This window comes from Arachis ipaensis, chromosome B4, assembly GCF_059453495.1.
Source record: "Arachis ipaensis isolate K30076 ecotype BB chromosome B4, ASM5945349v1, whole genome shotgun sequence".
Classification (NCBI taxonomy): Eukaryota; Viridiplantae; Streptophyta; class Magnoliopsida; order Fabales; family Fabaceae; genus Arachis; species Arachis ipaensis.
This window is the reverse complement of record NC_142439.1, coordinates 140,710,108-140,727,573: the sequence shown is the minus strand read 5'-3', so window position 1 is coordinate 140,727,573 and position 17,466 is coordinate 140,710,108. Positions and strand designations below refer to the sequence as shown.

Sequence of the window (17,466 nt, the reverse complement as noted above, 5' to 3'; positions counted from 1 at the left end):
ACTTTTAAATGATATATTGCCAATTTATATTTGGAATCAAAACCAAGTAGGCAAGTAATCAGAGGCGGAGCTTAATTCAGACAAGGGGGCTATGGCCTCCCCAAACTTTTATTAAAAAAATTAGTAATACTTTTTTAAAAAATAAAAAATAATTCGGTTGGCTTAAATATTTTACTTTGACTTAAAATACCAAAGTTCAATCTTCATCTCTTGCTTTTATTGCATAATAGTTTTTAGTTTTAAACATTCAAAACATGTTGGATTTGGACTGAACTGACTGTATTCGCATTTCACATTTTACAGGATATATATTCAAATTTTTATATAAAATAATCATAAAAAATCAAAGAATTGATGCATTTTTTAAGAAGAAGGCTAATATTTAAGAAGGAGAACATATCACTTTTACAATATTAATACCTGTAAATAGTTCTTCTACTTTAATGAATCACGAAGAAATTGAGATACAACCTTCAAAAGTTTAAATAGTTGCATCTGATGAATTTGACTTTAATTCTTTGGAACGAGACCCTAAAAAATGGCTTTAAATTTGGCAATATCACCTAAATCAGAGAGATGAAGTTAGACGAACTTATCTTAAATGGGTCCATATCAAAAACATCTTGACAATTATTCTATCTGCCCCCAAAATTTTATTTCAAGTTTCGCCACTGGGTAAGTTCTACCACTAAAGTGCCAATGAGTAATAACTCAAATGACATCTCCACATACTCAATTAAGAAATTGCGGGTTCGAGTTTCATATTTTGGTAAAAATAAAAAAAAAATTCTACCACTAAAGTTAAGGGTGGCAAAACGGGTCGAGCCCGTCGGGTCGATCCGCTAAACCCGCTAAAAAAGGCGGGTTGGGCTAGGATTTGGAACCCGCCAAATTACAAAAATCCGTCAAACCCGCACCGCCAAATTGGCGGGTTTTGGCGGGGCGGGGCGGGCCGAAGATTTTTGTTTTTTTATTTTTTTAATTAAATAAAAGAGTGATTACTGTTATAAAATTAATAATTATAGAATTTTTAATCACTTTTTTTCATTTTTTGTTTTTATTCTTCTTTAGTTATTAACTTTATTTATTTTATTTTATAATTTCGTATATATACTCAAATTATGTGACTTATTTTTTAAAATAAAGATGATTCTATTGACAAATATTATTTTGAACAATTTTATTGAAGTTAAAAATTAAAAAAAAATAATAAAAAAATTATATTATAATTTGACTATTTTTTATTTGTATTTGATTTTTTAATTATTATTTTTTGGTTAATTTTAATAAATTTTATTTTTCAAAAAAAAAAGAAGCGGGCTAGCCTGCCAATCCGCCATAAAACAGGGCGGGCTAGCATTTTGAACCCATTTTAGTTGGCGGGGCAGGCCGGTCCGCCCCGTTTATAGGGCGGGCTTAGGCGGGGCGGGGCGGGTTGGGGCGGGCCGGCCCGCTTTGCCACCCCTAACTAAAGTTATGTTATCAGCTTATTATATATTAATTAATTAATTATAATTATTTAGCGGATTAATTCGCTTAAACAATGATTAGTCTTTGTGATGTTGGGTTTGGGAATACCGACCCAAAAAATAATTCATAATTTTATACTCTTTTTAATCTTTTATAACAAAAACCTAAAAAGTTAGAACAGAAATTGTAGGATCATAAGCTTTGTGTGTAGAACGATGGCGAATCCAGTTTCCGATTCACACAGCAACACCGTCGCGGTTCAAGCCACCAACGACGATGCTTCCGCTAGCAAATTGTACCAAACACTCACTTTAATTTCTAGCTCTGCTGCCTTTTTATTTTCATAGCGATGCAAACATTGCTTCTATTTTTATTTGGATGCATGAAAGTTGTTTATATAAATGGTTGTTCTCAACATTGAAGGATGCTGAAGCTCATGCTTTGATATTTTTTTTTTCAATTATCCTCTTTTGAATACTACTCTGTAGAATTTTTAACATTCCGTGCCATTGTTTCTCTGCCTTTATCAATTGCTTTTGTCTTGCTGTACAATAGGAACTTGTTATTTTAAATAAGCTAATGTGTTCTTAAGCACATGTTAAAACGAATTGTATTGTTAATATTGGTGAATATTTGCTTTCTATGAAATGTTTGAAGGTCATGTGTGAAGAAGGGATACATGAAAGATGATTACATTCATTTATTTGTTAGAAGGCCTGTGAGGAGATCACCAATTATTAACCGTGGTAGGATGATTCATCTTCTCTAAAGAATTGACTGTTAAAGAGCTCGGTACTTGATGTTCTTTCCTTCACCTTCTTATTATTATATTTTCTTTATTGTATTTATCTTTTGTGTTTCTGAAGGTTACTTTGCTCGTTGGGCTGCATTTCGGAAGCTTCTCTATCAGTTTCTTGATGTTGAGAAGAAGGATGAAAATGAACCAATAAAGAAGCAGATATTGTCACTTGGAGCAGGATTTGACACAACATATTTTCAGTTGCAGGTGCTTGGGTTTCCTTGTGACTTGTGAGTTGTTATAATACTGTGCAGTTGTACTTAAAAGTTAATCTGCTTCGGCCTTCTGTGAAAAAAAAGTTGTATGTTTGCTATCATTTCGGATCCAACTAGGTTGAACATAACTTTGGAGTCAGATCCAAAGCTTTTTGCATTTCAATATTTGTAAAATTTTATTGTTGTAACCTTGTATTTAACAGGATACAAGGACATTTTCTTACTTCATTCTTAATAGTAATCTTTAAGAACCTTCATGTTAAGATTCAATAAAAAATTTGATATGTTGCTCAATTGGAGCCTTAGGTTTTTAGATTTTATCCCCTCATTGAGAGGTGACTTAAAATGTGCACAAAAAATGTGAAGTTTTGCACTTGTATCATTTTGCTTAATTCAACTCACCTCACCTATGAATCATGGGTTGCCAATTTACAGTCTTAACTCCAATGTAAAGCTATCTTCTTTCAGGATGAGGGGAAAGCACCGTATTTGTATGTGGAAGTGGATTTTAAGGAGGTAGAAACTTGAATTCCTTTCAAAGTTTAGTTGCCGATGCTGCTCTTCCTCTTTTGAGTTGGATTGGTCGGCAAATTATGATCAATACTGTTTGGTTTGACCATATATTTATACACACACATATATCATGAAGGAAATAAAGAACTATAAATAGATTTTGAATCTTTAAGTTTATTAATGCAGCTGCAAGTGCAGAAAGTGTGACTAATACTTTTTGGGTAATATAGGTAACTAGCAAAAAGACAGCACTTATTGAGACTTCCAATCAATTGAGGAACAAAGTTGGAGAAGCAGCAGTGATATCAAGAGGTAAGAACGCTGAAGATGATGCTTTATATCTTAGGTCAATTATGTGATGTTTATAGTTTTATGTTATCGAGATGTCTGGGTTGGCACATTGTGCCAGCATGCTGAAATTGAATTCAAGAGAGATTGCCCTTCTAGTTTTACAACCACTTCTGCTCGCTAATTGTTTAAAGAAGAGTGGGTCGTAAAACATAATGATTAAAATTCGACATATTGGCCCTTGTGGGATATATTGATTTTTCTACCAGCAAAATATGTACCTTTCTCAGAGCCATTGATGTGTCTAGTAACTCCCACTAAGTAGTTTTCAAGTGTGGAGCAACTTGGTTATGCCTGCTAGTGGAGGCATGTACCCCCAATCTTGTATCAATTCTTCTGTCACATTGATTTTGAATTTACCTTGTTTCCTTAAATTTAGAGCTCTGCATATGTAGCACCTTTGTTCTTTCTTAGATCAAAGTCTCATTTTCCTTTGTCCCAAACTCAATATCAGTGACAAAGATTTCGTCACTTTAAAATTTAAATCAATGTCAACCTCAAAAGTTGCTATAGACTGATGCTTGTAACGTTTCATACTCTCATTCTTTGCTAGAGAAGGGAGAGGTGCTCAGTGATCACTACAAATTAATACCTGCTGATTTGCGAGATAGGCAACAATTAAGTGATATTGTAACGCGAGCTGATATGGATCCGCGGTAAGTATTAGGAGTCAATAGTCATGTATCTCTCTTTCGCTGTTTTGTATAAATTCGTGGTATGTATTAGGAGTCACCTATCTCTCTTTCACTATTCTGTATAAATGACAATTTGTTTGAAGGCATTGGCCCTTTCTAGGAAAAGAGATGAAAATAATAGATAAGACGGCTTTTAGAATTAGGAGTAAGACAATCAAAATAATTTTAGTGACTGATGATATTCTATCCTGTATTTTTTTTTTCTGAACTTCTCTCTACAATAAATAAATTGTCTTGCAAATATATTTTTCTGTTATTTTTTTATTTAATTTTCATGTATTTCATGATCAAGGAATGATATATTGATTCCTTTCAATGTTGGTATTAGTCTGCCGACTTTTATAATTGCAGAATGTGTTCTGATCTACTTGGATCCCGATTCAACTCAGGCAGTTGTTGGTTGGGCATCCCAAACATTTTCAACAGCTGCCTTTTTTCTTTATGAGCAGGTTACCATCTTCATAGTTTCTTATTCTACTCTTTTATGAGAATGAAAAGTAAGATCTTTCATTATATGGTACTTTGTCAACAGATCCACCCAGATGATGCTTTTGGGCAGCAAATGATGAGAAACTTGGAGGTACGAATACTTAAAAAAGGATAACAATAAAAAATAATAAAACAAAAAAAATAACAGAATAAAAAACTGATGAATTGTTAGATACGTAGATACTAGATACTATAGTCATTGATGAGGGATGCCTACAAGCTATGACTCAAGAATATAATTTGTTTCTCCTTTTGTGTGTCAGAGTCGAGGTTGTGCTCTCCTGGGTATTCATGCTACACCAACTTTACATGCAAAAGAAAAGTTATTTCTGGACCAAGGATGGCAGGTACATGATACCATTTTCGTTTGAAAAAGAAGTCTTTTTTTCTTTTTCATTGTATCTGATATATGATGTAATGTTCATATGGAAAGTCTTTTAATAAAGCAGTTATCTAGGCATGAGTAGCCTGAGAATGAAGTAGACTAAACTAGGAACAAGTTTGCAACTTTTCAACAGTTCTTTCGCATAGGATTAAAAATTCTCATTTGGAGATTGTTGTTGATTTATATAACTTTTGTCATTCAAGCTATAGTTCTTGATTAATCCACGTCTGAATATTTTTGGTGATTAAATTGTCTTCAGAATACATTTCTTCTTAAAAAAAAAAAAACAAAACAAACACAAGAGACTGTCTTCAGCATCTTAGTCAAGCACGCCATGAGTGAGATAGTGTGCTCTGAGAGAACCTTCAGCAAATTATAGAGTAGAAGCCTGGATTTCTCTTCTACATCTTTTATGCCCCTCTGTTAAAGATTCACTCATTCCATTTTGATTATGAAATCATCTGTAATTCTGTTGTTTTTATTATTATTATTATTATTATTGATCAATGTGTGTTATTCTAGCACTAGCTTATCAGCACTCTTATGATATTTGTTTCTTTTGTTGGTATCAGAGGTCGGTTGCCTGGGACATGTTGAGAATTTATAATGATTTTATTGATGCACAAGAAAGACGCAGGTATTCCTCTTCCAAATTAGAAGTGGAAGATTCTGTTATAAATTTACAAATTATTTAGTGTCTTCTGATAGTTTAATGGTTGACAAGATGTTTTTTCATGCCAAAAGACACTGATTGGTGATAATTGTTTAGGATTGAGCGGCTCGAATTGTTTGATGAATTTGAGGAATGGTACATGATGCAAGTGAGTTCATTTCTTTATTTCTGGCATGACTTGCAATCAAAAGTTTCTGACCTTTTAGTTACATTTCTCTCTCTCATGCATATTTTAAGCAAGAAATTTTAACAAGGGAAAAAAATTTAAAAGTAACCATTGGTGGTTCATATGACTTACATTAAACAACATTCTTTGTCCTTAATAGGAAAGACTAAAAAGAGTTCCTTTTTATTCTTCCCAGTATTACTATCTGAATTGTCTTTCCAAATCACTGATTTTTCAGGAGCACTACTGCGTGGCTATTGCAATCAATGATGCCATGGTATGTATGGTCTTGTTCTTTCATATTTAGCAAATTGGTGACATAATTTCCATTTACAATGAGAGGGAAATAACATCTTGCCCCGAGTTGAAATTGTATACCAAATTTACTTTCAATGTAGCATTTCTAGCTGTAACTCTGCCTATGTTACACAGTGTCGTTGATCCATGCAGTCGACCCCACCTAGTGGGATAAGGTTTTGTGGTTATTGTAACATTTCTAGCTGTCAATCTGTCATATAGTAGAGCATGGTGATGACATTGTATTATTTTCAATAAGAAATGACTAAGATATGATGAATATGTCTTAATAAGTGATGGGGGCGATGAATTAATTGCCTTTCCCTTATTTTCTTAAGTCATGTTTGATTGGGGGTAGAAATGATATGGAAATTTTCAAGGATGAGTTTGATTCAGATTTACAGTTGGAACTTATCCTTCAAAATTGCATTTTACCCTTAATGTAACATGGGAGATTTGAGGGATAATGGTGGATAAGCATTTATTTACTTTCTGATTTTTCTTCTATGATGATGCAGGGCCTTTTCAGGGATTTTGGCTTTATAAACGAGGAGAGTGTACCCCATTCCTCATGAAGCACGAGGATACAGTTCCATAGCATATATCTATTATATTTTTCTCTTGCCATATGTGGTTGTAACTATCGATACATGAAAGCACTGATGCTGACATGTGCCAGCTCATTCTGCTGGGGAGTGTTGTGTGATAAAAAGGTTCTCAGAACAAATTGTTCATTTTTTTTCTTTTAATATCATTTCTATGCAATGATAGTGTAAAATTCTTTATGTACACTGATAGTAAATAGAAATCTTTTTTTTTTTTTTTGGTTAGAAAATTGAGCAAATTGGATGATTAGTATTGTGTATGGACCCAGCTGTTAATATATTGTTTGTTTGAAAAAAAAAAACAGCACAAATACTTTCCCTTCTCTGCTAGCTGTTTGGCAAAGAAAACATGGTGGCCCCCACTCAGACACCATCAAACATTTCTTGTGTGGAGGATATTTCCAAAAGGAACATGCATTTTGTTTTTTGTTTTGCAGCACAGTTTCTCCATGCCTTTGTGTGGGATCATTCTGCATGCAACCCTTTTGTTTTCTCTCTCTTTTGGAATCAACAGAATTCATTGGGATACTAGATTTTGGTGTTCCATCCAATGTGGATTAGGTTGATCACTGGTCAATGTACTTTGTCTGATGAAAAGAGTTGCTTTATTTGTTCTGTTGTGTTGTTCAAAACTTAAACAAGCTGTGTCTGTGTGAGAGAGAGATAGAGAGAGAATTGGAAGAGGTTCTGAAAATTTATGGTCAGTTTTGCTCAGAGGTTTCAGTGTATTAAGATTTAGCAGATGGCAAGTTAAGAAAGAAGGAAAACATGAAAACCGTTATTGTCAATAGTGATGCATTGTTAAGTTGCATAAGACTGCATTTGACAGTGTGTTACACTGTTCAATTCTGGAGATATTTGTAGGCTGTGTGGTCAGTGTGGAAGGTTTAGAAAATATAACAAATGACAAGGTATGTTTAAGACTAAAGACAAGCGAAGTGTGTTTGAAAGACAACTGAGGGAATGACTAAATCCAATTAAATTGTGTTTTGAATGCTCATTTTTAGTTTGATGATATTGTTTAGACCACAGATTTGATTTAACTTTAAACACAGTCACAAGTCACAACAATATAAAGGGAAAAAACTTATAACATGAGTTTTTTTTTTTCTTTTTTTTTATGGTATCTTTTTTTTTTGGCATATTAATGACTAATCTACCATGAATTTAATCTCTATTTAAATGTATATTACTGGTTAATGAATTGCTGCATGCTTGCATATACACTTAGTTAGACGGCAAATAAAATGACTATTTGACTAATTCAAATTGACTACATGAGCTACTCTTTGATCATGTGATATTGCAACATGTGATTATTTCATGAAAATTTGTACATAGAAATATATTATAAAAAAATGATCTAAAATCAATCAATAATAAATCATATCATTTTCCTTTTTTTCTAATAGTATATTATTTTTCTAATTATCTGTAGACTGAATATTCCTACTGTATTTGTACTATTTATGAAATTATACAATTTTATTTATGAATTTAATTTTGATACATTGTTAGTGTAAAATAGTTTTATACGTGCATCTAATTACGTAATGTCATATGAGTAAAATTAATTATCTTTCACATTAACCGCATAAATAATCATCTAAAAAAATAGATGTAATTGCATGATTATGTAAAACACTATACACAGATAGTACATCAAAATTAAACTCTTCTACTTATATACATGCGCCCACCGAAATTTGAAATTCACTAGTGTTCTACCATAGGATAAAGCTCTCTTAATTTTTTTAAATTTTATTTTCAGTGTCACTACTAACTCAAATCAATGTATAACCAATTAATTGCTACTTTTTTTTTGGTCAAGCACATATGAACTATGATAAGACGTATGGTGTAACTAAACTAGTGGATGCACTGGCCCTACTATTAGAAAATTCTGTTTCTTTTAGAATTTGATTAGTCCCAATAATCAGAAACATGGACCTTGAAGGAGGCTTGAAACAAAGGAAGGGCCCACCTTCTGCCATTTTAGAATTGAGCCGTTTGCATCATTATCTCTGGAATTCTGTGCTGCCCCGCCAAAAAACAAAAAAAAAAAAAACACTCACACACACTCATATTATATATATAGGCATTTTTTTATTTTTGATATGGGGAGAAACATGGAGTATAACCGAATTATGGGAGTGTAAGAAGCTTTACGTAGATGTGACGACTGTGATTAAGAAATCGGACGGTTTAATTTGAAGTACACTAATCGAACGGTCTGATTAAAAGCTGGACAGTACACAAATCGGACCGTTCAATTTGTGCCCCAGCCACGCGTCAAACATGCATACACCCGAGCCGGTGACAAACCCAAAAAATTTTAAAAGTGCGGGTAAAAATATATACACTAAAATAAAATTTGTTAAATATTATTAATTATATAGAGATATAAAAATTAAAAAAGTTAATGAATATTTTTATTTTTAAAATATTATTCATTATATATAATTTATAAAAAATATTTTTTTATTTCTATAACTTGAACTTAAAAACATTTTAATTAAATTATAAAAAATTTGTTATCCTAACAATTTTTTATACATATTTAATAATAAAAGACTGAATCAATTAGCACATTAGCGGCTAATGATATACTAGTATTTATAATTTGAAACTAAAATTATATATGAATACTAGAAAAATTAAATTTGTATATAAAGAGTATGTTTATATAAAATAATAGAAATATAATTTATAATTTTTTTTAAATAATTAAATCTGTTATATATTTTTTAATTAATTTAATTTTGATATAATGTTAGATGAAAAATTTTATGCAATTGTTTAATTATGTATTGTAATTTAAATATTTTTTATTACTATTTCTAAAATAAAAAATATATTTTAAATTAGTAAATTAATCAATTTATTTTAAAATTTTATATGCAACATAGATACATATAATAGAACAAAAGATATAAAATAAGTAATAAGAATGAATAAATTGAGAATAAAATAAAATATATAAAATCATGAAGAAAATAAAATATTAGATTAATACCTAAACTATAATTGTTTGAATTAAAATTTACAATTAAAAATTTCAAAAAGAGAAACAATGAAATTAGAAGATACATAAAGTAGTCATAGAGAGCTATATAAAAAAAACACGAAGAATTTAAAATTTACTTTTTGATGAAGAGAAAATAACCACTAGACAAGGAATAGAAAAAGAAGGTTGAAAATATAAAAATAATAAGAGGGTTTAAGGAAATAAAAGAGCGATGACCCAAAAACTAAATTTGATTAGGTTAAATAATAGTCAAAATAATAAAAAAATAATAAAAAATTTTAAAATTTTGACCAATTGAATTTAATTTATTTTTAATGGGGTCATTTAAAATTTAAAATAAGGACATATTATATAGAACTATTTTTTTTAAAAAAAATGAAAATACAGTGGGGACAAGTGCCCCCTCATGCTTGCTGCTGGGTCCGTGCCTGACCCGAGCCATTCACTACAGGAGAACCGAAGCTTAGTAGCGGTTTATATAAGGATTAGCGGCGGTTTTTAACCGCCGCAAAACGAGTTACCAGCGGTTCAAAAACTGTTGCAGTATAGGGCGTGGACATTTAATTTTACGGCGGTTTCTTTGAACCGCTGGCACAACTGCTACGAAACCACATGAATGGCGACGAAACCGCCGCTATTTGGCCAACAGGAAATTCGACCGCATTTTTGGCGATTTTGAACCGCTGCTGTTCTTTTGATCGTTGTGTTTTAAAAAATGTATTTTGCGGCGGTTCCAAACCGCCGCTATCTGATGCTCCAAAAATTTAAATTTATTTTTGGCCATTTGATAACCACCGCTATTGTTCCGTCTAAATGGCCGCAAAATTACTGTATTTTGCACCGGCAATCAACGCTCTTTTAATTACTGTATTACTATATTATTATTTTTTTGTTATTTTTTGAATTTTTACTGTATTTGGCATTTCCTTGTTTTAAAAGAATAAATCGATGGGTGAGAGAGCAAGAGCATGGAAGCATGGGGATTGGGAATGAAAGCAAGAGCAAGCAAGAAATGTAAATAGCGAGAAAGTAAATAAGAAGCAAGAAAGGCAAGAAATGTAAATAGCAAGGAAGTAAATGATCATGCAAGAAATTAAAGGAAAGCAATTAAAAGACTCTTGGTAAGAATTGGGGAGTTTAGGATTCCTATCCTAGTTGTGGACCACAAACATGGCAATTGTGTGGGATCAATCCAAATCAATCAATCCTCCTTGAGAATTAGTCAAAAAGCCATAATTGATTTCAATCCATAAGTCCTAGTCTACTCACTAATTGCTTAGTGAAAGACTAGCGTCAATGGAAACCAAATCAATTAATTATTCCTACACAATGCATAATGGACATCCACAACTCAATTCCACCCAAACATCCAATTTCTCAACCAAGAGTGTGAAAACTAAACATGCAAGAAATTAAACATCAAAGCAATAAAAGTCAAAAGCAATTAAATGAAAGCAAGTAAAAGTCAAAGCAATTAAATGCAAAGCAAGAAAAATTAAAGTTCAAGAAACCTCTTAGCAAGTAATTGAGAGCTAAGGCTACCTCTCCTAGCCATTGACCACAAACATGGCAATTGTGTGGAATCAATTTAAACTAGTCAATCCTCCTTGAGAATTAGCAAAAGTGTAATTGATCTCAATCCATAAGTCCTAGTCAACTCACTAATTACTTAGTGAAAGACTAGCGTTAATGGAAACCAAATCAATTAGCTACCCCAGAATTACCACTAAATGTCGGAGATTATGACTCTAGTATCCTAGGAACTCAAATCACAAGCCAAGGTGGAAAAATCTATTCAAAATCTAGAGTTGGCATTTTCACAAACACCTTGTGTGCATAAAAGTAAAACATGGAGAATTGCAAAGTAAAATGTAAAACTATAACCAACTATCAACAAAACCAAACATAAACAAGCAATCAAACATAAAGGAGGCATGAAATGTAAAATTCATCAATCAAAACTTCAAGAAATACAAAATTGCAATATGAACAAAGTAACTTGAACCAAAAGAAAATGAAAGTGAAAGTGCTTTAATTAAAGTGGAAATTGAGAGTACTTACAATTGAAGAAGTAAAATCAAAGATCAAAGCTTGCTATAAAATGCTACAAGGAAATGGAAATTGAAAAACCCTAGGAGAGCAAAGCTACACTACTCCTACTCCTACTCCTAATTACTATGAAAACTATGTAAAAATTGCTCCAATGCCTCCTCCTTTGATAAGTGGTCAATTCTCCTTCATATAGCACTTCCAAACAGCAATTCAGCCTTCCAAAATGGGCCAAGAGGCCTCCAAATTCGCGCAGCACATGCCTCATTAATGAAATCACGTGCAGGGACCTGTGCGGACGCACAGACGTGTGCGACCGCACACGCGGCTAAAAATTGACCTGTGTGTATGCACAGATGCGTGCGTACGCACACATGGAAATTCTTGCTTGTGCGCGCGCACGCACACTTTGCTGTGTGTGCTTTTCCTTGTTTTCTTCATGTTTTCTCTCTTGTGCATGCTTTCTTCCACTTTTGCCCATCCATTCTTGCCCTCAAGGCCTGAAATCACTCACAAACCATATCACGGCATCGAATGACATAAAAGTGGGATTAATTTGCTCTATTAAAGCACAAAATTGCATGTTTTCACATTTATGATCAAATTAGGGACAAAACACAAAAGCATGCTATTCTGGTGCTTAAGTGTGAGTTCATGTGCTAGAACCCATCCAAAATTGAGTCAAAATATAGCATCAAATATGGACTCATCAGTGAACAAATATTGGCAAAACTGATAAAATTATTCATTAATCCAAATATCAATAAAGTGTATTCCTTACTAAGAGTTGCATAATCAACAATAAAAAAGTGTATATTTAGCTTAAAGAATAAATTTCAAATCCTTAGTTCTACTCTCTACTCTGTCCCTCCAATGAATTCATCCATGCAGCCACGTCTGGTGGTAGCGCCCCACCTTGCCCTTGAAGTAGACACATCAGAGCACTCTCTATTGCCTGCCTTTTCGTCTTCTCGGTTGCTACTTCATCCTCCATTGCCTTTCTTTTTAATTTCTCAGCCACCAGCTCTGCTTATAGTTCAAGCAACACCCTTTGGATCTCCTCCCTTTGAGTTCCAATGCTCGGCTGAGGTGAATTCGTACCAAACAGTTGACTAGTAGTCGGTCCGATTCCCATGCCACGCACTTTACCTGGGTGCTCCTTTCCAAGAGCTTGAGCAAGTGAATCATTCTGAGATAACAGTCTAGATGATTCATCATGTTGCTCAATCTCCGCAATTCTTTCCTACATAGTTAGATAAGCGAACATAAGCATTTATTAGCTAATTGCTAACCGAACATACTTTGAACACAATTTTAACAAACAAAATCTATGAGAAACAACATAGCAATTCTCAACACATTACTTACACCAATAGCCCGAGCTGCATCATGGAGATAAGATCCATTAGATCGTTTGTGCGTTAAGACAAACAACTCCCCCTACTAACTGGATGCCCTTGTCGTTCTGACTGCAATAATATAGCTTAAATAGTGAATAGGTATACACAGAGAAGGTTCAAAAAGTAAGTGAATCCTAAATTGCCTCTTCTTCTCCGAGCCTTGCCAAGCTTTTCGATCTGCCAGTATGAGTGTATAACTGCTTCGATCGATTCTCAGCATTTTCCCTACACTTCTCCTGTTATGCCATCAAAAGTAAGAGCTACTAGACACTATTTCTGACTAACTCAATGTGACACAAATAGAATTTTGAAAGTATGAAATAAAAATCAATTACCTTTTTTTCTTCACTGTTGCGATAATCAAGGAACCATCTCCAATGATCCGCAGTAATTCCCTTTGGACGGCCTTTAATATTTTGTTCAAGAGTCAGATCTGATTTGTAAAAGTGATTATACAAATGGTTCCTCGTGTCCTTCCAAGCCCTTCCTAGCATTTTTAATATTGTACGCTTGATCATTCCTCTACTATCTTCTTCAAAATCGAACAATTCCTGCAAGAGTAGAATTAAATTGTTAGTAGGCGTCGAATTAAGATTCCGGGATTGTACAAAAATATAACGATTTACCTTTACACATTCATTATAGATCTTGTCCCTAGAGCAAACCTTTCTCCAATCCTTCTCGTAGATTGAGAATTTGGTGTAGTCAGATCCTAGCATTCTGACAACGCCGCTTAGTATACCAGCTTCATTTCCAACTGGTTGCAGTCTATCGTTGAACCTGAGTACGAATTTTCTACCGTTAGGTAGCTTTATAGCCTCTCTCACACTTAAATGAAGTTGCTTGATTGTCCCATCAGACTCTGTTTATCATAGTTATTCTGTGTGAGCAACCACTGTGGCCAAGATGCGATGAAATCATAAAAAAATTACTCATAAAAAAATACATGGGATAAATTATTGTATACCAATTGTTTTAACATCCCAAAATTCGGTGGTCTTGCGTCTCTTGCGCTTCAGAGCCTCCGATGCAGCAAACAGGTTGTCAACGTGTTGCTCAAAAGAATCTACCTCATCTGCCTCTGGGTCTAAGTCTTCATCAGGCAGTTCCGAGTGTTGAGCACCATTCGTGCAAGTCTGTGGAGCAGGCGGTGGTTCGGTACAGGGTGGTCGAAAGGGGCATAAAGATGAGGTCGGGGCGGCACCAGTACTACCAGAGGGGGGAATTAGGCCATCCACTTGGGGCACGGATGAAGCTGCAGCAGATCCTGTTTGAGTTTGCTGACATACTGAGTCTAACTTTGATTTCTTCGTGTAACGACTTATCCTGGGCATCTTAATAAACTTGGTACCACCAAGTGTATCACTTAATACTATTATCAAAATGTAAAAGATAAACAAAAATTCAATAATATTAAATATAAGCAAATATTTAGACACGTAAAGCAAAAATATCTCAAATTATAGCTCGTAAAAGAAATAGCAATAGGCTTAAAATTTTTAATTGGGAGCAACATGCCTTTTCAATAGCTTTGTCAATTATATTTTTCTGAACAAACAGGCTCAATATAAAGTAATAATAAATTGGGGTTCAAATAAGCAACTATATATGCTAGGACATATATAAAACATATGGAACTTGATAAAATTACCATAAGCAACTATATATGCCTTTCACATTCGAATGTACATGTAAAGGCATGAGTTACAACTTTGTTGCATAAGCACTATACAGGCATTACCAAAGTTCAAATCAAAACCCAAGGCATGATATAAAAAAATATATATGCAAGTTAATAAATCCCCACTTTCATGTTCTGCCAGAGTATTAATTATCTTTCGAAGGCTAAATCAATAGAATTTAGGTATCTTTTGAAACCTAAATCAAGCAAACAATAATGAGAATGATCAATGTACTCCCCCTACTTTATTACTGTCTCGTAAACAACGCTATACATAGTAGGAGTAATACATTCCTCAAATTAAGCACATACCTTGTTTACATTTGAGAATGATCAATATATGTTAAGTCTCTAACCCTTCATATAATAATGTCCTAACATTGTCAACAAGTCAATTACTAGCTATGGAAATAAACAAATTTAAGTACATTGAAGACATCATGAACATTGAATTCTTTAATTTACCGTGAAATCTTAATCTGAACTCAACTAAAAAAATGCGTGCTTATTCTTTCAATTATGTAAACTACTCAGTATTAATTTCTTAAACTCGTGCGTTATTTGATAACTTGCGATACGAATGTATAAATAAACTCCTCTCCTTGACCTATATTCACATATCATATCAGTTTATAATTTTCTTTTTTCTACCTACATTAAAGAGAAAATTTTGATATGGATTGACTTTGTAAATGTTTTGAGAAAAAGGAGAATGGTGTTTACTTTTTTTGTCCTTCTCATAGTTAATGCTATCACAAAACTAACTAAAATAAAGAGGGTAAAGACTGTGTAAATTCAAAATTCTAAAAAATAGAAAACCATATACAAATTTTTCAGCACAGTTACAGCCATCACAGTTAAAGCTATGAACTGACTAAAGAGTTAGGGGAAAACAGGGCAAAGAGAAACAACAATTCCCAGTAGAAAAAAAAAGATCATAAATATACTGATAAATTACAGTAAATACAATTTCCATTAGCACACAACAATTGTGGATATTATAATAATATAACCTTCTTGCTAATGATAATCAAATAGCTAGTAAAATGCTAGGAACAAAAAACACCACTAAATGCGGCAAAGCAAAGTTAAACCAAACTAAAGGAAAACCAGATATGTTAAACAAGTGCAGTATGGCAACAATACCTCATTAAAAATGATTTTTTTAATTAGTATTTTTTTAATAAAATCACAGTAACATAAAGGGAAAAACTTGATCATGGAGACACAAAACTAATTACATAAATAAGGATTAAGTAACCTGCGATTCTCAATGGGCAAATTAGCAACCACACAAAGTCAACTATTAGTATTTACCGGCAGTGGAAGGAAGGTTATCGTCGCTGATGCTTCTCATGACGCAGCTGCTTGATGGGTGGACACGGCAGGACGACGTTGATGGATTCTGGTTTTGCGACGTCGACGGCTACCCCAACTTGATGAAATCTGAAGACTGCTTGGAGGAAGAGATTCGGTCCAACAGCAACGGGTGGAGGTGCGTCTCGTGGGAGGCTTTAGTGGTGAAAGAAATTAGGACTAGGTTATTAATGGCGGGTTTTATGTGTTTTGAACATTAAAAGACTGAGTTCCTTTCTCTCCTGATGGTGGTAACAATAAAGGGCTTCACTTAGCAGTGTAAATAAGCCAAAAAGAATAATAATAAACAATTTATAATGTTTATATGCATCAGCCTAATAATAAAAGTATGATATATTTTATTGCTAACAATATTAATAGAATTATTCAATAAACCATAAATATAATTGGGTGTTAAAAGAATGTGAATAATAATAATAATAATAATAATAATAGTGGGGGATATTCTTGATGACATCTGCTACAGTTGTGGCCATCGGCCCCGTATTGCTTACATAGTCTAGGACCACGCAACATTTGAGTGTCCATCTCATTCAAGAAATGGGTCATCCTTGGTCGACCTTTGGATACCCGTCTGAGGAACGAATTACCTAGGAATCGAGGTCCATGATAAACAGGCCATGTTGTGGGATTCTCTAGTGGCCTAAACCTAGCTTTGTACACTCTACAAAGTTGGTCCATTTTGTAAATATCATGAACATACAGTTGCCAATCCAGCCGTTGATTTGCACAACAAGCAAACACATGTCGAACGGAAGCCGGTCTACCTGGAATTCACCAAGACACACCGTTGTCGACGTAGGTCCACTGCATACTCAACCCCACTGGGACACTCACGCACTTCGAATGCCTCATTCTGTCTGTCAAAGCAAATAACTTGTATGTTATCCGCTGTCCACTGATTCACATGCAATTTAGAGGTCACAAGCTCAAAGAACACATGTCCTGCGTTAATACGAGCCTCAGCCTTGGCTCTTTTTCAGGTGAACAATTCATTAAGCCTGTAAAACGTTGCCTTAACAAGTGCAGTGACTGGAAGATTGCACGTCCCTTTTAGTACCGAGTTGATGCATTCCACTAGATTAGTGGTCATATGACCCCACCTGTATCCCCCATCAAATGCCAAAGCATACTGCTCACGTGAAACCCGATCCAACCAGTTGGTATAAGCCTTAACCTACTCGTGTAAACGCTGATAATGCATCTCGTACTCGCGAATCGTCCTCGAATATCCTGTCAATAAAAAAAAGATCAACTATAAACAACATTCATAATT

At 33.7% G+C, this 17,466-nt stretch overlaps 2 protein-coding genes across 2 annotated transcripts; one reads left to right on the top strand and one right to left on the bottom strand.

Moving 5' to 3' along the window:
• Positions 1–1,524: 1,524 nt before the first annotated feature.
• On the top strand, positions 1,525–6,885 carry SBI1 (Leucine carboxyl methyltransferase). Its single transcript, XM_016338679.3, has 13 exons — positions 1,525–1,765; positions 2,128–2,216; positions 2,337–2,476; positions 2,953–3,000; positions 3,228–3,309; positions 3,899–4,001; positions 4,369–4,489; positions 4,573–4,620; positions 4,793–4,876; positions 5,487–5,551; positions 5,684–5,735; positions 5,992–6,030; positions 6,569–6,885. Exons 1-13 carry the CDS (start codon positions 1,686–1,688, stop codon positions 6,623–6,625), a joined length of 1,008 nt encoding a protein of 335 aa, XP_016194165.1. The 5' UTR covers positions 1,525–1,685; the 3' UTR covers positions 6,626–6,885.
• Positions 6,886–12,455: 5,570 nt separating this feature from the next.
• LOC148569466 (uncharacterized) lies at positions 12,456–16,422 on the bottom strand. The gene is made up of 7 exons (XM_088485602.1): positions 16,131–16,422; positions 14,100–14,475; positions 13,759–13,994; positions 13,468–13,683; positions 13,276–13,368; positions 13,101–13,201; positions 12,456–12,970 (listed from the first exon to the last, which is right to left on the bottom strand). Exons 2-6 carry the CDS (start codon positions 14,464–14,466, stop codon positions 13,154–13,156), a joined length of 960 nt encoding a protein of 319 aa, XP_088341728.1. The 5' UTR covers positions 14,467–14,475; positions 16,131–16,422; the 3' UTR covers positions 12,456–12,970; positions 13,101–13,153.
• Between the last annotated feature and the right edge of the window lie 1,044 nt (positions 16,423–17,466).